The sequence below is a fragment of the Salmo salar genome, chromosome ssa17, assembly GCF_905237065.1.
Source record: "Salmo salar chromosome ssa17, Ssal_v3.1, whole genome shotgun sequence".
NCBI lineage: Eukaryota > Metazoa > Chordata > Actinopteri > Salmoniformes > Salmonidae > Salmo > Salmo salar.
The window spans coordinates 61,912,056-61,933,028 of NC_059458.1; the positions used below are offsets into that span (position 1 = coordinate 61,912,056).

At 43.6% G+C, this 20,973-nt stretch overlaps 1 protein-coding gene across 2 annotated transcripts; it reads right to left on the reverse strand.

Annotated features, from left to right (window-relative positions):
• Positions 1-266: 266 nt before the first annotated feature.
• LOC106576281 (phenylalanine-4-hydroxylase) lies at positions 267-14,873 on the reverse strand. Of its 2 annotated transcripts, XM_014153365.2 has the most exons (13): positions 14,623-14,873; positions 13,132-13,248; positions 6,497-6,680; positions 5,187-5,275; positions 4,538-4,605; positions 3,865-4,061; positions 3,632-3,767; positions 3,296-3,365; positions 2,945-3,001; positions 2,740-2,835; positions 1,741-1,874; positions 1,479-1,594; positions 267-1,095 (listed from the first exon to the last, which is right to left on the reverse strand). In XM_014153365.2, the coding sequence occupies exons 1-13, from the start codon at positions 14,680-14,682 to the stop codon at positions 1,052-1,054; spliced, it is 1,368 nt and encodes a 455-aa protein (XP_014008840.1). In that variant the 5' UTR covers positions 14,683-14,873; the 3' UTR covers positions 267-1,051. The 2 variants fall into 2 exon arrangements, with proteins under 2 accessions (XP_014008840.1, XP_014008841.1); XM_014153366.2 differs by lacking the exons at positions 13,132-13,248; positions 14,623-14,873 and adding an exon at positions 13,100-13,120.
• Between the last annotated feature and the right edge of the window lie 6,100 nt (positions 14,874-20,973).

Sequence of the window (20,973 nt, forward strand, 5' to 3'; positions counted from 1 at the left end):
GTAGCCTACAAAATAAGATTATGAATATTGAATTTAACTTACATTTATCCTAGGCTATATATTTGTATTTCCATTGATTTGTAAGAGGTGCAACAGGTCATTGTGCAAAACATTTCTTTTCCCCTGACTTGGGATGCTCTCCAAGGTGCTGAAACGCACTTTGGCAGACTCTAACACACAAATATGTTCTCACAACCAATTACAGCCTAATAATAATAAAACATATGTAATAATAACAATAATTAGTTTGAGAATTGATCTGAAAGAACCTTTTTAGCATACATTTATTTGACAAGTTAATAATAACACATTTTCATGCATATTATACAAACAAATGTGATAGTAAAGAATGGAAAAACAGTCGATCATTTGGATTGATCACAATTCAGGATATAATCAAACATTCTCTAATAACATGCTGGACATACACATTGCATTTCGTTATTGTGTTATATAGGCCTAGCTATTTATAGCATAATGCAAGGATTTATTTTTGCCATTTGCGATTTAACCACTACAGATAGAATACTCAAGTGCGAATGAGATCATCGTCAAAGCCTGAGCTAATACTTTTGGAACAGCACTATTCCAATTTAATCCCCCTCAGCAGTTAACAGAAAATGACATCGGTTAACCTATCAATACTGGAATGGCGCTGTTGGATTTCTAGAACATACTGAAAAAGGTATGATAAAAGAATACTTCTTTTAAAGTTAATACTTGTTTAATGTAACTTCATATTTACAAAGACTGACTCATTTTCCGATGTGCCATTTTCATTGGCTAGTAGTATGCCTCTGTGTGATTCATTGAGAGAGTGCTACTCTAATAATGACTACTAAAATTAAAATGTTCTACTTAAAATGACTTGCAGTAGGTATTTATGAATAATTTATTTAAAGATGAAGCAGAATGCAGTAGATGTTATAATGGGCAAGCACATAGATTATAAGTAGAAAGAGTATAATGGAAATCTACAAGATTGATGAAGTACATTGAGATTCTATCATTGCGCACATCAGTATTGAAGGTGGTCTCCAAAGTGGTCTCCTTACTCCATCTTCCGCAGGGCATTGCACAAGATCCCAATTTCCCCTAAAATAAAAGCAACATGATCAAATTAGGTAGTTCATGTGTAGAAGACTAAGAAACATTCAATTCCAGTAGGAGTTGTACAATTTGTATAAGGCAAGACAAAAATAAATCCTAGTGTGGTCTTCTGTAGCTCAGTTGATAGAGCATGGTGCTTGCAATGCCAGGGTACTGGGTTTGATTCCCAGGACCACCCGTATGTATGACTGTAAGACGCTTTGGATAAAAGTGTATGCTAACTAGCATATATTACATGAAGTGTATATAAATTACAATTGGTAGAAAATCTCATTTGAATCCATTTCTAATAGTACTCGATGTTGGTATTTGCATAAGGGGTTATTGAAAAGTTAGTTTTATGGGGACTCTATAGAAATGTCACACACCACTGATGTTGTCAGCCAGGTTTCTCAGCTGCTGGGTGTTATCCAAGACTTCAATGCTTTGGGTGTACGCATTGTAGCGCACTGAGAAAGGCCTGGGGATGGTGTCGGCAAATCTCCTGTATAAAGAGTCATGACATAGGACATTCAATTGAGAATGTGAATGTATATATTACGATATAAAGATCCAGAGAGTTCGGAAGCAAATCCAGTGAATGAATGTGAGATAATAAACGTTTAATATTGTACAGATGTTAAATATTACCTGACTCTCTCTTTGGCGTCGTCAAAGCTCTCTGCAACAAAGTAAATGGGCTGGAACTCAGTGATTGGGTACTTCTGGAGGCTGGTCTTTGCAGGGTCAAATGGTTGAATCTTGGGCTTGTCTGTCAAACAGTACTGTAAAACAATTCAAAACAGTCAAACGTTATTCCAGAGTTTGACAATCCCCACTTATGGGAGATGTACCACTGTCATGAATCAATCTACAATGAGCAGAAACCAGGTTACAAGTCCTCACTTGGTGTTTTGAGGTCACGGACCACAAGCAGTGTGCAATTCCTCAATGATATTCTGTGCCTGGTGAGCATCGGTAGCAGTAAACAGGAAGTACAGTGTGAATGGCGTCCTGCTGTGATATGACTCAGCTAACTGCTCATCCTCTGATGACAATGTCTGATGTAACTGGTGACTTAAGATATGAATTCTGTCTCTGCCCCCTACTTCACCAGTGAACCACCAACCCACTCCTCGCCAGTTTCCCCCAGTGACACATTTCGCCTGAGCCCTGTATGGACCACTAACAAACTGATTGACAGCTGTATCGCATTAGTGGAAACCAAGATTGGTATCAGGGCAGGTCTGACGGTTTTGATTAGTAGAAGTTACTTTTCGTAGCAGGTTAGGAAAATTAGGTTAAGATTAGGGTTAGCTAAAATGCTAAAACTGTCCCCGATGTGACTCGAACATATCTAGCTACAACCAGGTCTGCCCTGAGAACAGTCTTTGTTTCCACTAATGCGATGCTGCTGACTGACAGCCCACTAGGCTACATCGTAGGGATTTGTCTATATTAGAACTGCAGAAAGGAGACCTGCGCACGTGGGTATTAAATAGGTCATGAAAGACACTCTAGCAAAAATAGCCACATGGCTAAATGAATTGTTCTATTGTGAAGATGCTCAACATGTGACCACTGTGGCTGCTTCTAGCATATATTTCTCATTGTAAGTCACTCTGGAAGGTGTAAATGTTATGCAAATACCTGCAGCTCTCCAAATGATGAGAGAAGCCCAGCTCCATAGGCCTTGATCTCAGAGCCCTGCTTGCACAGGCCAAACTCCACTGTGAACCAATAGACCTGTGGACAGACAGACACAAGGGCTCGTCACATATTCAAAATTGTTTTGCCTTCCTCTGGTATCAGGAGTCGGCTGTAGTTGATGTTGTGAGACGTCTGAGATACTTACAGTAGCAAGCCTCTCAATGTACTCGTCGGGGGCACCCAGCGAAGCCAGACCGATTTCCTGTTCAGAATAGCGTCAAATAAATCGTTATTGTCTATATCTGCTTCAGGATATTGTGCTGTAACACAAATGAAAGCGTTCTACAGGAGCAAAACCAATATTAGAGAAAGACTGGCACATGCAGTACAGTTGCATGGCATTCTCCTCAATCCTCCTCAACATTATGACTAGCATGACTGTGTTTGAAGCTGATCTTTAAAGTGGCGCCCTTTTTCAAGCCAACAATGGATAGTTCTCTTAAGTTATGATACCAGCAGTGGTTAAAGAACGTTCATGTCCTCTTGTGTTCTTTACCTGTGAGAATTGGGCAAAGGTGGGGTCAGCAAACAGAGGAACATGGCCCAGGAGTTCATGGCAGATATCCCTGTGGTGAGATGTAAGTCAATGACTGTAGAACATATTCAACTATGTACAACTGGTCCCAAGGTGGGATGTGACACCTATATAAAGGCATGGACACAGCGGTGGCATTTGCCAGCCGAAAGTACTTAACAGGGTGCTGGCTGTAATTTGCAAACCGATTCTACATGTAGAAAATGACGGAAATCATACGGTCCCTAAAACATACCATGGCGAACGAGCGAGACATTGATGTTTTTTCTCCTTAAAATGATGAGGGGGGACACTCACGGCTCAGGTGTGTACATGGGCTTGGATTGGTGACGGATGTACTGTGTAGAGTGGAAGACTCGGAAGGCCAGACCAGCCAGGAAATCCCGAGAGGAGAGCAGGCCAGCCACCGGGCGTAGCCGGAAACCTGTGCACGCTAAAACAGAGAGGAGGGGAGGGTACCATGTCAGTGTATGTGGGACGCTGATAGAAGCATAGGAAGTGGAGCACTTAGGCACGATCTGTTGTCTTACACTGCAGGTAGCGTGAGATGTCCTCCAGCTGGGGGATGTTGTCCTGCCTGTAGCCGCAGTACTGCTCCAGCAGGGGGAACACACGGTTGTGCTCGCGGCAGGCGTGCGTGGGGTACAGAGTCTTCAGCTCATTGAACACTGTGCTCCATGTGGCCTTCTCCTCCGCTGTGTACTCCACCTTGGGAATGACCTGGCCACTGAAACAGAGAGACACACTGTTGTTAACACACACTTGTGTATAATATGTTCTTATATACACAGACACACACAGTCCCTATTTGTTGAGGGAGGACTAGGAGGATAGATGGGTGGGGGGGGGGACAGTTAGTGGATTCACTTCATTATTCTGCCAAGGTCCCACTGCTATGTAAATGTGAGCTTCCTGTAAGGGCGTTTTCATTGGGGCTGGCGCTCTTTGTAGTTCCTGGGAATAATGAAGTCTCAATTATGCGAACAAAGCTAGAGGCTTCAAATCCACCACTGTCCCCTCTGTAATTTGTCCCCTTTTGTTTGTGGTCATTTTCAATAAAAGGCAAAGTGGGGAATGAAATGAGGCTGGAGGAAAGAGCCATAGATCACTTCTAGTAGGTTCTAGAAGCTCTCTTCACCTCTGCTGTTGTGTAAAAGAGAGGGACCCAAGAGAGAAATGATTCTAGTCTGGATTGATAGTTACTGTCTGTAGTTGTAGGCAATGTCGGCAAACTCCTTCCTCCTGGTTCTGTACACTGGGTCTGTGAAGCCCTGGAGTGAAAGACAGAAGTAATCAATGTTAGATCTTATTTATGATCACTGCCTGGCCTTGTATCTAGTGTGTAAATCCTCAGCTAGGACTACTTGGACTCTTTGACAGCATCATACTCTCCCACTCTGCTGAGAGCCCTGGCTGGAAACACATATTCGAATGAGGCCTTTGTAGAATGTATGCTGCTCATGAGGAATACATTTCACTTTAAAGGCGGTGGCAAAAGGGAGCAATTATCTATAATTACAGGGGCTCAATTAAAGCAATGACATCAATTTGGGGCCCTAGAGAGTTTCCATTAGAATAGATAAGAGAGTGGGGACTGTCATCACGATTTGAATCTTTCATAAAACACACGTGTGGGTGCACATGCATACACACATGTACATACGCATGTACACACACCCACATAAATTAAATTGTAATCGTCACATGCTTCGTATAACAACAGGTGTGGACTAACAGTGAACTGTTAACTTACGGGCCCTTCCCAACAATGCAGACGCACATACAATACAAAGCAGACACCCAGTACAGTGTGTAGGATGTAAACAGACATTCATGATTGGTTGATCCTTACAGGGTGATCAGAATCCAGCTCAGATCCGTAGCTCAGAATCTGGTTGGCAAAGCGATCCAAGTCCTGGATGTCATTGGGGAACCATGGAACTGTAGGACGGGGGAATCTCCTCATTACCCAGGTCAGATGAATGTGACAAATACATATATACATGGCCAAAACAGAACAGAGTGTAGTTTTCTTCATCTCAAGAAGTTATGCACCAGTGTTTCGATTGGTTTTACTTTAGTAATATTTACAATTGTTTGTAGTATATCGGCCTTGTGTTCAATGTCCAATTCCAAAATGTAAATTGATTGAAACAAGTGAAGCCCAAATGAATATTGATGTGGATGGCTTTGGGGGGGTTTTGCCTGCAGGGTGCGTTTGTATTGGGATAGAACACTATCCAGTAACCATGTTGACAGTGAACAGAGCAGCAGAGGAGGTCACCCATTGGCTCATTTATGACAGAAGTACTGGACGTCGACCATTAATCTAAATCGAGGCCGTGTGGTCCAGCCTGCGGCTAAGTGAACAATGGGACCCCACCAGACTCCTCTCAAAACAGCCTGTCTCCATCTCAGACCATAAATATCTCTAATATCCTCCAATGACACATTAACCTGTCGCCCTGTCCAGTAGACCATAGGGCTAGACAGAGGGGGCTTGCTGGTGGCCCTGTCTATCTCCGCCTGTCTGTCTCTCCGGGATGAGCGATGACCCTGTTAGAGTTTCCCTCCTCTGGGTCTGTGATAGAGACAGTCTGTTCTGTGACAGTCGGTGACACTGGGCTCCTCTGTTTGCAGCCAGGCCAGTTGGTACCCAGTAACTAAACTAATGTCATTGTGGAAACAACTAATAAAGGAGGCTGGATGTGAGGGACAGGCCATCCGTCTCCACGGCGACGCTCATCGCCTCATTAGACAGTCTGTCTGGTGGCCTGCTAATGCGCCACCCAGAGTTCAGATCATGTGACACACACACACACAGGCTTTGTCTACTTCCCCCTTCTCCCTCCTAGACACAAATATATCATCATATAATTAATGTTAAGTACACTTAAAATAATGATTTAATAGTCATGATTTTAATCAGTCATGGTTTTTAATACTTTCAGTCATGGTTTGTAATATGTTATATGCATATCTAGATTGATTATTCATTGATAATATATTTCTATATACACACACTCATACACACCAGGATTAGGGTGAATTCCATTTCAACTCTAGTCAATTCAAAAAGTAATTCTGTATTCCAATTCCAAATTTTCCTAATTAAAAAGTGTTGACGAGGATATGAATGAACCCCAACCCTGATAAACACACCTGTGTCCTTCTGTTTGTTGCGTGAGAGCTCGTGCACGTGGCCACTGATCTCGGTGCGCAGGCCTTCGATGACCTCGTCCAGGGACTTGGAGTAGCTGGTGTCCACGCTGATGAAGAACTCAAACTCCTGGTTGTTCAGTCGTGACGGGCGAGACTCGATGTGCATCAGGTTGATGCCCTTCTCCTGTTGAGTCAGAGACAGAGGGGAAGCCATGTAGCTCTGCAAATCCTGTGTGTGACAGCTAAGTGGTTCAATCCTGCTATTAGATCTTGTACATCACTTTATTTATTTTGTTTTTGTGTTTTTGTATCTTTAACTTTAAAAGCATTATTGTGTTGTTGAAATATTTTTGACAATAAAAGTTAGGTTACATTTTTGAAAAACGACTTAAAAAACCTGTGATTCAACTCATGACGATCCAGCACTGGAAATACTGTATGTGGACTTAGCATACCGCTAGAGGGCGCCAAGTGCACATCCAAACAGTGGTCATTTGACCGGCTTTGTGGAGTCAACCATGACCTTAGGACAGAACAGTACACCACTAAACAATCACCCAGCTAATGCACTGTGGGCTGGATGTTATAGAACCGACTAGAGCCAGGACGTGGGCTGTGGAAGCATTGAAAGGGCTTGCACAACAACATGCAGCATTTTTATCAATGCCAACACATCTTTGAAATCATTCTGTCAACTTTTTGCATTTTATAAAATTGCCACTTAATAACACCAGAGAATATTTTCCAGAATATGTTCATTTTGGATGGGATTCGATGTGTGCATATACATATCTATGCATTTCAATATCAACTGTACATCTCATTAACTGTACATCTCAATATCAATTGTAGTTTTTGGCCCATCCGGAGAAACATGCAAATCTATATTGGTTAATTATTTCAAACATTTGGTTTGGTTTTGTAACTGTGGGGAGCGGAGAGGGAGTAGAACAATCTCTTACTGCCATAGGCCCAGTAGAGAGGCGGGGCCAGGTGGCACACAGTCCCATTCCCCCTCACTCTCCTGTCCCCCCCCCCCCCCCCCTCCATCTCCATCTGGATCCCATTATCCAGACTAGGGCTCTATGGAAACCATATGGATCTGCTGTTGTTTCAACATCCAACAGCACTTAGTTACAGAACAATGCTCCACACCCCTCTCCCCCCCATCGCTGGCCTAGCATCGCTCTGCATACTTTACATCTGATGTGCTGTTATTGACTCCTTATGGTGTCAGTGAGTTTGTTTGCCTTGTTTTTTAGGTCTCTGTCTGTGTGTTTTAGTTTAGGCAGATAGTTTAGTGTTTCCTTTGTTGTTGACAGGAGATCAGTACTGCAGTGTTATTCTAATATTCATCTTTATTTTTATTTTTTTTTTTTTAAATAAATGTTTAAAACATACAATATACTGTACTTGCAGTGAAACCGCTCAACAACTACATCACATTAGTTATCTAACAGACTCCCATCCAGAGCGACACATAGAAGCAAGGCAACCGGGGTCAACGCCCTGCTCAAGGGCACATTGACAGATCTCCCACAAGGTCAAAAAATGGGGACCTGAACCAGCGACCCAACAGCTACCAGCCCAAGCTCCCAACTGCCAGCCCTCCAAGATCTCCCCCACAGTTCCCCAAGACCTGCCCCTCAACCATCCGAGACCTCCCACAGCCCCCTCCCCTCAAAATAGATAAATAAATAACAAAAATACATTTCCCACCCCCAAGAACCCCCTAATATTAATCTTACAGGGAGCCTGACCAGGCTTATCTAGGGAAAAATATGCCCCCCCCAGTTCATATGGACCCAAGGCCTATATGGGCCGTTTGGATAGATTTGTGTACTTCCTAGGGATGTCCCTATGCTCCTGGTGACTTTTGAAGTGGAATGAATGTCTACCACAAGGCATTGCGTGAGTGACATTAACCCTACCCATGCCCTGGCTGGGCTAAGGCCTTGGTCCGGTCATGACAAGCTCACTGATGCTAGGAACTGACTCCTCACATGACATCTAACCCACATCACATGGGCTGGAGTTTCAGAGGGATAAACAGGGAGTTACTGAGATGTAGCTGGGGACTGGAAATGCATAGGAGGATTTTTTGACTCCAAATTAATACTGCAAATGTACATGGGTATAAATTATGCTGATTATGCAGCTGGTGATATGGATATATGGAGCCAATGTAAAAGTTTCCTTTGTATTCGGTCCTTCCTACTTGAGCTGTCATTTTCAGTTTCTCACATTCAAATTATGATGGTTTCTACTTGGATGCCTTTCGATGTTCCACTCCACATACATGAATAAAGCCATATGGGAAGATTGTATTCCTAAACCATCCAGATGATCCTGTCCTCCCACTGATGACTGACAGGTGCCCTACGGGGGGGTGCCAGCTGATATTGCCGAGTACAGTGGAGTCTGGTCAGTCCTGGGGAGAGGGAGGGCTGTGTTGATGGTTTTCAGGGTAACGTGGCCTGTTTTTATAGAAAAGGAGGGTGTGGATGCTGGGAAGTGATTGGACTAAAACTGGGTCTGATGGTGGGGAGGTTTGGGGTTTTACAGGGAGTTGGGGGTGGAGTAGGGGGTGGATCTGGGGAATGAGAGCTCATAGGTCCAGAGGAGCTTCTCATGTTTACATTTGGAGTACAGCACGTGGAAGATACTTATTGATCTCACACATCTCCACAAACACGCATTAAGATTTTTTGTTTTACTTTCTGTTTTACTCCATTTTTATATCTGTAGTGGAGAGTGGGGTAAGTTGAGCCATTATTTACATTCAGCATCACTACATCAAGGGAAATATAGTATTCTTTCTAACAAAGATATCTACATATTTCAGGATGGTGTGTATCCCTGGAAATAATCAGAATTCATAACAGTTTTGAAAACATAGCTTGCCCCCCATAAAAGCGGTCTCTTGGCACAACTTACCCCAGGTAAATTGAGAATTGGGACAGGGTAGGTTGAGAATAAGGACAGGGTAGCTTGAGAATAGGGACAGGGTAATTTGAGAATAGGGACAGGGTAATTTGAGAATAAGGACAGGGTAGGTTGAGAATAGGGACAGGGTAGGTTGAGAATAGGGACAGGGTAGGTTGAGAATAGGGACAGGGTAATTTGAGAATAAGGACAGGGTAGGTTGAGAATAGGGACAGGGTATGTTGAGAATAGGGACAGTGTAAGTTGAGAATAGGGACAGCGTAAGTTGAGTGACAGTGTCCTGTGACAGTGGGTGATGGGGATGGAAGGTCAAAGTTGAATTCATGGAATGGGGATGTGGTATATTGTATATTTAACTGTATGCCTACATTCAGATATAGATCTCTCTGTTCAATATCACTTACGCTTCCATTTCTTGACCAGTTGTCTGGGACAGGGATGTTGTTTCCATGTACCAATTCGTGGGCAAGTTCTTTTGAGGCGACTGAGCCCATGAAACTGGTCTGCAAGCTAAGCCTCCATGTCATCAGATAAGACCTCGTGTTCCTCTGCTACTCTGTCATAGCCTCTCTTTCGCACAGGTACATGTTAGTTTTGTTTTTTGTCAAGGTACCGCTTCAGTGTCATTCCGTCTATTTCTCATCCCTTGCTGCTGATTGAATGGACTTCTTCCCCTCTCTCACTTCCTTGGCTGCTCCCTCAAGAACCTCAGGGGGGTTAGACCCCTGATTGTTTTACATTTGTATACACGGGACGTGATGATGTCTGCTCTGTAACAATATAAATGCTATATCTTGAGTTCATAAGCATGACACATTGCAGGCATATTATGCGTAAAACTGACCAAAATTAATCATTTGTATGGAGTATGGTAGCCATTGGCTCTACTTACCCCATGTCCATTTTCTCAACTTCCTCCAAGGCAAACATTCTGACTATATTAGCCAACATAGCTACAAGGATGAACTTTCAAGCTCGGTTTAGGACGTCATATGAAGCTTATAGAGACCCCAACTGATGTATAAAACATCTACTCTGGTTTAGATACAAGCAACATGAAACGTAGTAACACAATAAATTAATTAATTTTGTTCTGTTCTTTGGACCTAACTTACCACTTTTTCCATGTGGTTTCTTCCTTCACAGACAAATGATGACCTCTTCCTAAGTATTTGGTCAAATGATTAATTTTGTGTATGGTTTCTTAGAAACAAGGGATGGCTCAACTAACCCTTTGACTCAACGTACCCCGCTCTCCCCTACAAGTGAGCCACAAGACAATCCAATTCTGGTTTGACTACTAGGACATCAAACTTTGATAGCACTTCATCGTCGAAGGTTAAACAATGAATGTGCTGCCCAACAGCCCTGACTGCGTGCTACGAAGAACATAGTCACTTAAGTCAACACAAAATTTAAAAAAAGGATGTACCTTGAAACAGGGTCAACTGTTGCTGGTGGTACAACTCAACATGGTTAAATGAATGGAGTAGCCATAACTGGTGACCATATTGGAGTCTGATGGGTGTCTTCCAGTCTGTTTGACTATTTCAGAAACAGAAACCTCAGCCTGCATTGTGGATCAAAGAGCGGCCTGGAAAGATTGTGTACACAGCTGCTCCCATAGATATCTAAGATAAAGATGTCATCACACTAACAGTTACCATAGAGCTGTAAATCTACACAGTCGGGCTTACATCCCCTCAACTCTAAATCCAGTAACCTGCATTAACAACGTTGGCTACTAATACATTGGGCAACCAACACATTGGACAATGACGTCTGATCAACAACCACATTTGGGTTAATATTTGATTGAGTTGTCAACAAACTCAAAATATTTCAAATAAACGAAACCTTGAACCCTGGTTGAAAGGTCTTGGGTTAAAATGACACAAAAATGTTCAACATGTACATGTTATGACAGCTATCCATAATGACGCAATGGTATTATTTTGATTCTGAAATTACGAAGAAACAATGTTGAGTGACACTACTTCTTGCCCAGAGGTAGAGGGAACATACTGCACCAACCTAAAGCCTAGGACTTTAATGATACATCATGTAAAAACTTTGGGGTAGGCCTCCAACTCCTTCACACCCTGCTGGAAACTCTCCACTAACATTTGGCTAGTTAAATGTTAATGTAAATTCTGCCCCAGGGAAATGTCCATTATTCATATTTCATGGGGGTGCAGTAGTTACCGTACAGTGCATTTACTGGTAGTATCCAATGGTGGAGCATTATTTTCCATTACCTTGGCCTCTGTTGCAGGAGCCTGCATGGAGATTGAACAAGCTGGTCTATTTGTATGAGAGAGCCTGTTCCAATTCGACACAGAGCTGTACACATTAAAACACAGCAGGCCCTACGGTATGATATATTCCTACTGGGGGGACCTATGTACTGTATTCAGCCAGACACAGGTCCTTCACTGAGGCAGGTACCAGGATGCAGGAGGATGGTTAGTAACCTCTAACATCTGGAGCTAATTGGAAACATGCTGTCTTATGAAATGCATTTGGTTTGGTTGCGTGCCTTGTAAATTCTTTCATGGAGGAAAAGAGGGAAGGTCTGGCTGTCTCTTTAAATTGGTCCCTCGGACTGACAAATGGCAGCTAGTAAACTTCTGTCTGATCTTCTAGTCGCTCTGCTTTTTATGGGTGTGATCGTTACCTCCCTAAAGTTGCTAGTGATAAATTGTCCCGTGTAGCTCATTGGTAGAGATGGTGCTTGCAACGTCAGGGTTGTGGGTTCGATTCCCACAGGGGACCGATATGGAAAAATGTATGCACTCGCTACTGTAAGATGCTCTGGGTAAGAGTGTCTGCTAAATGACTCAAATGTAAAAATAACTGTCCTCCTGAAGGAGTGACTAAGCAGTTTTCCTGGCCCAGAACACAGCTGTAGTGTTGACTCTCTGAAGATTCTGTACATCATTTGGATTAGTCTTTCTCCATCTGTTTTATTCATATTTGGTACGCATGGTATGAAATGGATAAAAACACATAATTGTTTACTTTGTTTGCTTATAGCCTGTTGTTGTGCTTGTACTGCTCAATAGCCTCATACCCACCTCTCTCTTTCTCATCTACAGAAACTATTTAAGCTTCTAGCTTTTAAAGTTAGATTTTTAAAAATAAGCTATTTCAGCTTTTACATATTACAGCTATTACAGCTTTCACAGCTATTTCAGCTATTACAGCTTTCACAGCTATTTCAGCTAATACTGATTTCAGCTTTCACAGCTATTTCAGCTAATACTGCTTTCAGCTTTCACAGCTATTTCAGCTATTATTGCTTTCACAGCTATTTCAGCTATTACAGCTTTCACAGCTATTTCAGCTAATACTGATTTCAGCTTTCACAGCTATTTCAGCTAATACTGCTTTCAGCTTTTACAGCTATTTCAGGAATTACTGCTTTCAGCTGTCACAGCTATTTCAGCTATTATTGCTTTCAGCTTCTACAGCTTTTTCAGCTTTCCAGGTTTTTGGCACTCCTAACAGGCTGACTGATTTCTTATTTGTCCTTGACCAATGACTCATTGGACAAACACATCAGAGCATTTCAGAATAAAGATTGAACATGACTTTGCCTGTGTGTGACTACAGTACATTACTGCACATGTAAGATTGTTTGTTTGCACTGTGTACATTCATATTCACGGTTATGTTGAGTGGTTTACTTCAAACAGTCTGAGGGCTTTGGCCAGCGCCCCAACCTCTTCCTTCAGGGAGAAGAAGCAGGACAGCACCCCCGCCTTGGCACTGGTCTCTTCCTCCAGGTACATGGAGCCTCTCCTCTGCAACAAGACAAGATTCACAGCAATTTGGCCTATGACCACCAGGGCTGGACCTTACCACTGCACACATTCCAGGGGGCATTGAATGTGGTGGGCTGTGGATTACATTCTCATCTACATAGCTATGAACAGTGGATATATCACTGGCCTGGGGTTGGGAAGAACTCGTATCCTGTAGCAATGGATTGTTTATGAAGGTGAGTGGAGTGATTGACATGGCTATGCTCTCCAAAAGTGAACCTTCTGTAGCGTGGTGACCCTTGGCATTACCTCAACTACACAGCTATTTCTCTCCCTTTATGCCCTCTCACCAAACTGCAAACGCATGTCGCCCACTCCCTAATGACTGAGCCTCCACAATCTGACCCACAAACCTGATAGGAACCCAGCTAGATCAAACAGTTGAACAGATATGCATTATATCATTAGGATTGTGTTAATCTATTCCTTTGCATTTACTCCAAAGTATCACTCATAATGAAAAATCATGTTTGGTGAATGTGTTTGTGTGTGGGCTGTGGTTATAGAACCCAGGTTATTTTGCATATTCTAAATGACTTACCTCTCAAAGCGCAAAGCTTTCACACCTTTAACCTTTCCTCTCTGACCTTTGTAGTAATGACCCCTGAAACCATCTCATCAAAATCGACTATTTATCTCTACTCAGCACAAATACCTCGACATCCACAATTCCTTGAACTTCTCTGTTTATTGGGATTCTATCCATTTAGAATTTCTCCAGTCCATTATTGTGATGAATTAATAAACACTAGACGTTTTATCATTACCTCTCAAGCAAAAGCTGATGTTAAACTGTGCACCCCTTTTCTAGATCTCATTAAAAAGTTTAAAAAAAGAAAACATATTTATTACCGCAACCTGCATGGATTCATAGTCACTGACCTTTAACATTATTCACAATTACCATATGTTTACAACAGTCTAGTCTGTGTTGCCATTCTGCTGACTAGAATATTCCAGCCACAGTGAACAACATACAGTAGCTGGACAATGAACAACGTTCTAATAGCCGTTTCACGAAATGACACTGTGACTTTTTACAATAGCACGTTTTACAGGGGATCTGTTCAATGCCAAGTATACCTGTTCCCTTCCCTATCTCGTGACATGGAATTTACTGCACAATAATAATGATATGGCTATATTAAATAAACAGAATCATAAAACCATCAATTATCACCATCTAGTATTATAAGCCAATGAGTTTATAAATGTATATTACTCATTCAACATTATAACATAAATTGTCATCACCATTATATTACTAGTGAAAAACAACTTCATAAATGTATATTATTCATGAAACATTTAATATTATTGTTCACACTAGATTGTATGTTTAAAATGGCTTACCTCTTTGCCATTGTCAGGTGTGGGATAGTCCCCGTTAATTTTTTTGCATGCTGCGTCCATCCTCCAGTCTTCTCGTTGCGCAGGTATGAAACTACTGATGCTGAATGTGTGCGCATTGGTCGAATTTGTTTGAGCAACTCAAGTTAAACTTCAGCCGTTCATGTTGGCACACGTGACACCACTCCCCTTATGGTTTGTATCCCTGTCACGCTACGAACAGAGGCCTGTGGAGCCATGAAGTTATGAAACCGCTATATTGGCACATCTGGTTCTTATTGTCTAGTGCTGGTGGGGTAGAGGTGGCTGGGTAAGTGTTCAGAATCAACGTTTCATAACCATCACTACCTGCCAAGCCTACACCTACTCAGTACGACTTCCCTGTTATGTAACAGATAAATATGACTTAGTTATAATGATTAAGAGGATGGTCAATGGACGCCTATACTGTGACGCATGCTGATAATGAGCAATTAGACCACTATAATGACCCGAAAATCAATAAAGTCGTATAGCTGCTTCTCATATAAGGCTATGTTATGACAGTAAGCGACGCAACTTGTATCGATCAAAAGTTCATAGCATTTTTTTTTTTTATTATGAATGTGTTATGAATATTTCGGGGTCGGTTTTGCTTGCTTGGCCCCTCTTATCTGCATCCAGTGATGTGATGGTGCTTCTAAAAGCCACAAGGTGGCGCCGAACAACAGGTTAAAACAGGTTGTAGCTGATGTTCAATTCAGCGCCACTTCAGCGGCCTGACTACATGACGTCCCTCTGTAAAAACAAACGGAGAGTTGTAAATTATTTTTCTAAATAAAAACGTTTTGATCCTGAGTGTCTTATAGGACTAAGTCGTCACGTGCTAGGGCAATATACCTGTCAACAGGTGAATACGCCGTAAGTATTTTACATTTCACATTACTCTAATTTAAAACGTTACAACGGCCATTTTAAATAAATTGTCATACACCTCCATCCTTTCTGCTGATGTTCAACGAACACGGTAGGGCAATAGGCCTAGACATGTAGGCCTATCAATGATATACCATAGAATTCTCTTCTACAACAAAGAGTGTAGGCCTACCTACCGCTCCTTGTTAAAGTAGACCACGAACAAGCGTTTGATAGCATAGGTCTACTCCGCACAATTCAACAATGTGGTATTAATTAACAATGAGAACACACCCAACCCACTCATGGTCATTATGGATAGTGACATGATGATAAATGTATGCAAGGAGAGTCTGACCTCTACTTGACCTCTGTATAAGAGCATTCGTTTCTTCAGACTGCACATATGTCATCTCACTGTATATCAGTGACTACACATTTGTCTCATTACATGCCAATGACCGCTGTTGGATTCCATTGCATAGCTGCACAGATAGTCAATGCTGTAATAACGGTGTCATTAAACCTCATTAATGTGCCTGTCCGCTTCCTCAATGTGTTCTTCACTCTGTAGATCAGATCGGGGACTCGCTGCGTCATTAACGGTGATGGAGACAATTGCTCGCTCTTCATGTGAAGTGGCCGAGTGTGTGCGGACAACGGCCTGTTCCATAGAGCCTCAGTCCTCTTCTCTCTGTCTCACACAGAGCATCTGTTCTCACTAAGTACTCCTTGGGCCAAATGCGTTCTGGGACATTTTGTCAGTTGGGTGCTTCATGTGAAAATTAGTGAGGAATGAACATTTAGCCTGTCTCAGGGCCCATTCCCGGAATGTTTCCCACATGTATTCTAGCTGTTTCTTAGACCGTTTGTGAGTCATTATCTGCCCTATCATTATGCAACACAGACCTAGGATTTAATGATGTTGTGGTGTTCGTCTGAATAACTGCAGAGTCTGTGTGATTGTAGAGACTAGACTAGGAAGCTGCCTGGGGGAATTATAGAGTTGTGAGGCTTAATTGTGTCTTCGTGAGAGAATGAGAGATGTTGTCGATTTGTGGCCTGATTGACGGCAGTCCTGCGAACCGGGTCCACATGTGCACTGTCTCCCAGGCCCAGTCCAGTGTCCACAGGGGTGCTGAAGAATCTACTCTGGGTTTCCACTAACATTGTGCAAAACTCTTTTTGAACTGAGTGTGAGAGAGAGAGAGAGAGAGAGAGGGAGAGAGAGAGAGAGATTGGAAGGGGGAGGGAGGGGAAAAGAGGGGGAATAAATAATTACATTTTGAGGCTTTCAGCAGGGCTGTTGTAAAGAGAGTGAAAGGGGAATAGGGGCCGTGTGGCCAGCCACATGGGCTGTTCTCACTCAGATAATGGAGGTCTTTCTGTGGCACTTAACCCCCTCGCCGCACGCTGGGAACGGGCAGCCGCGCGCCCACCGCTTCTCAACAGACACGCTCAGACACGCTCACCCGCTGCATAATTGAATTTTACACCCAGGAAAGTCACCCCCAGCCACGTCCCTGCTACACGTGGCCCTGGCAGCAACTCTCCCAGGATCACAGCACATCTCACCCAGGCCAGCACAGAGAGGACGCAGTTCCAATGTAGGTAGAGCCATTGGGAGAAGGGTGGATAGAGTAATAATTCCTCCGTGTGATGGGAGACCGTGGTCTACTTTACTGTAGAATCTTGGTTGAAGTGTTTGGTGGACTTAAAGCATTTTTTTTGGACACCATTCAGTTCTCTCTCTGACTTCATACAATATCTGATTCTGAAATGTCAGTGTCAGTTTAGAGGTAGTGCAGTGTTTGTATTAGGAAACTACCATGATACCATCGAAAGTTGAGAGGAAGAGAGGCAGTCAAAGGAAGGGAGGCCGATATAAATCTCAATAGTGGAGATTTTATTTAGACTGAAACAGGAAGTCTGTCTGTCACCAGTCCAAATAGAACTGCCCTCACATAGAACTGACCTAACTGATGAGATACGTTTTAGCCTTAGAGTCTGTTTCCACAACATAAAAGGGTACTGGGGAGAGGGGTTTGGTTATGTCTCTAACCTGGCAGTTGGTGACCCAAGGGTGTGTGTGCGGGTGGGGGTGGGGGTGTGTGTTTGTGTGTGTGTATGGGGGGGGGGTTAACGATGAGGTAAAGAGAGTGAATTAAACCAACCCATTAAATGCCCCTGGGTGTGGAGGCTGGCTGACGATCTGGTCTTTAGGAGGGCCGCGGGCGGCTGAGCAGGCCCTATCTCTCTGCTCCGGCTCTCTGCCCTCTTGACCAAACACAATAGGTGTTTCCTCCCCACGACTTGGTCACTTTCACCTGTCACTCAGACTTTCTCCTGTCCCCCAGGGCTGTGTTCCTCTCTCTCTGTGGGTCTGAGGAGAGCGGCTCCAGGTGAGCGTCCATGTGTGGCAGGCTGCTCCTCCTCTGCAGTGAGTGTGTGCACTGTGAAGCCAGACTCCCCTCTCTCACTCCCCTCCCCCCAGCCACTCTGTTCTGTACCCCTCTCAGTATCACCACCCATCCAATCTCTGCCTTTATATACACGTAGTATTATTTACAGAAATATCCCTCCAAACTGAGCTCCATGATATCACCAGAGACATGAAAGTATAAGGGTCACCCATGTTTATTTGTCACATGGTTTGTCTGTCTGTGTAGGTGAACAACCCAGCCAGGAGACTGAGTTTCTTTGGTTTGTTCATTGTTCATCATCTGCTAAATAGCATGTTATTTCATTCTAAGTTAATGAGAGAACCTATTAATGTAACTTAATGCGTGGTAACTTACCAGTGAAGCTGATTGAGTGATTGTGTTTAACTTAAAACCCAGTGTTGTTTGCTCCTGTGTTCATTGATGGTTTCAATACTTCCGGCCTCCAGCTGCTGGCTGATGCATTCGTCAGGTCCATTGTGAACTCCCACACACGCCTTTCAAGCTGCTCTGAGGCCTGTATTTACATGGTGGTGATCATACAGACTGCACAGTGTTTGTACCTGCATGCCTTAATTTGATCCCTGTGATGGACCGACATCCTCCTGCTCTCTGTCACACAATATACCAGTCTCACTGTGCTGCCCACACAGACAGGACATCACTTCACAGCAGCTAATCAGCCACTACAGTCATGTTCACTACATTGCTTTACCTGGTCAGCTTTCCTAGCTGTTGCATGACGTCAATGAAAGCCTTAAAATGAGCTCCTCACAAACTTCGGCGAGTTTACATTCTGGCATTAGCATTCCACGAGAATAGCTCAGAGGTTATTTATAGGGCCAAGAGTTTTTTCTGACCACATGTCCTGCCCAGGAAAACTTTTCGCCCTATATTCAACATTGTGATGCACTGACGTGCAGTTTCCGCCACCAGAGGACGCCATTCTCTGAGTAACCCTTCCTCTGGTCTCCCCAGGCATCCTCCTCTTCGCCTGTCTCTGTGGCCCCTCCCTTCAAAGGCATAACCTCTCCTAATCCCCCTCCCCCGGTTTCCGTGGAGACGGCTCAGCCGAGCAGGTGACGCATTGACAGGGAGCAGATGGTTGCCCGTGGAGGTAAGCATGGCTGAACAATGCCCCCATATTCATCATACAGCCCCTCTCTCTCAACTTCACTCTCTGTATTCTCAACCACACACACACACACACACACACACACACACACACACACACACACACACACACACACACACACACAACATCAGCATAAACTCTGTAACTCCCCTCCTCTTGAAAAGCAGTTTTTTTACACAGATACATGTACACACAGGCACTCACTCACACAGGCACACAAACAGTAACAATTATTAAACCTTTCAAAGAATGTTGGTATCTTGGCCAAGGGGACATTCTGATGGACTAGTCCTGGACAGTATTTTTAGAGGACTGAAGGGTGGATAGGGATTGTGATGTACAGTAGAATAATACAGTATTGTTGTTAGGGTGGGGGCTACAATACATTGAGAGATTGACATGAGGTTGGGATATACTGAGATTTTGGAAGAGGGCCAGTAGCACAGTTAGATAAACAACGGGACCTCCTTGCCCTGGCCTGTGCACGTGCCTGTCTTCTTGCAGGTGTTTGTGGGGCCTTCGGCGCAGCAACTCACTTTTCTAACAAAGCTCATTCGTTACTCTCCGTCTCCCCTGGAGATAAAGTACAGACATCCCTCTCCCTTCCTCTCTTTCTTTCGTCCAACTCCAGAATAATCCAGCAACAATACAGGGGCTTGAAGGCGGTGTGCAGCGATTCGCCGGAGGCCTGACTTATTTTGAGGCGGGGGATGGGGGGGGGGAGGGGGGAAGGGGGCATCATTATGGAGATCAGCTAATGCGTGTAGAACGCTGGTGAAGAAAGTGTGCGCCTGTACAATGGAGTCCTCTTTAGTGGCTTCAGAGCGCTGTGCTTAACCCACCACACCTGGAGCTCAAAACAGGGTGCGAGAGTACCCCAGCACACCCCACTTCACCCCCACCTCGCTCCACCTCACCCCACCTCAGCCACCACCACACTTCCAGCACCTATCTATACAGTCTGAGGAGCTGGGCTGGGGGTGGAGGAGGGGGGCTGCCTGCATTCAGGGCCTGACTATGATAAAGACGCACAGTGAGGAGCCATTGAAGAGCCCTGTGCCTAAAATGGAGTCACTAATAGGTGCCTATTCAGCAAGGAAAGGGTTTTCTGAAAGAAAAAAAAGTTTTTGGGTGAAGCAACAATCACTATGCCCTGCTACCTTGTATATGTCAAATTTATACAGTCCCCAGCCTACCCCCTTTTTGCTATTTAAGAGAATTACCATTGAAGAGATTCCATGTATAATTTGGAGTCTCCTTTTCTTACTTGGAAATTAATTGAATAGTCTGTTTCTAAAGTGAGTCCAATCGAGTGGCATGGTTCTCCAAAGAGAGACACGCTCTCTCTTTTCTCTTTTCTCTCTCTTTCTTTCTTTTTATCTCCCTCTCTCCCTGATTGTTACCCCCATACACATGTGTCCAACTTGTACTGAATAGGTGAGGGCCTGTTGACCAGCATTTTGGGTTTCTTAAATACCACTCTTTCTTATAGGCCTACTTTGTGCCAGTGTGCCAGTTTTGCACGTGCATGCACCAGCTGTTTCCTTGGTAGGGACACTCACAGAATAGTTTTTGATTATGTAATTTTGACCCAGAACAATATGGGTGTTAATGCATGCATCTTTGTGTATTGATGAATGTAGACTCTATCTCAATTGTGACCCAGTCTATGAGGAGGATGTGCATGGCTGTGGATAGTATTGATGGTTGTTACTAGGCAGAACAAGGGGCCTTGCCCAGTGGGAGAGAGGTCATTAATATTGAAATGCTGGGGCCATATTGAGAAAGTGGGCACTAATGGAGGAATACGGGGACCATATTGTGCAGTGTGTCACAGGGCTAAGCTGACAGATTGATGAGATGAGGAAATAACGTTGATACCGA

Coding starts and splice junctions, on each gene's coding strand:
- LOC106576281 (XM_014153365.2), bottom strand. CDS start 14,682: ATGGACGCAGCATGCAAAAAAATTAACGGGGACTATCCCACACCTGAC. Junction 4,606..5,186: donor AGCTGGATTCTGATCACCCT/GTAAGGATCAAC, acceptor CTTTCACTCCAG/GGCTTCACAGACCCAGTGTA. Junction 4,062..4,537: donor ATTGCCTACAACTACAGACA/GTAACTATCAAT, acceptor TCTCTGTTTCAG/TGGCCAGGTCATTCCCAAGG.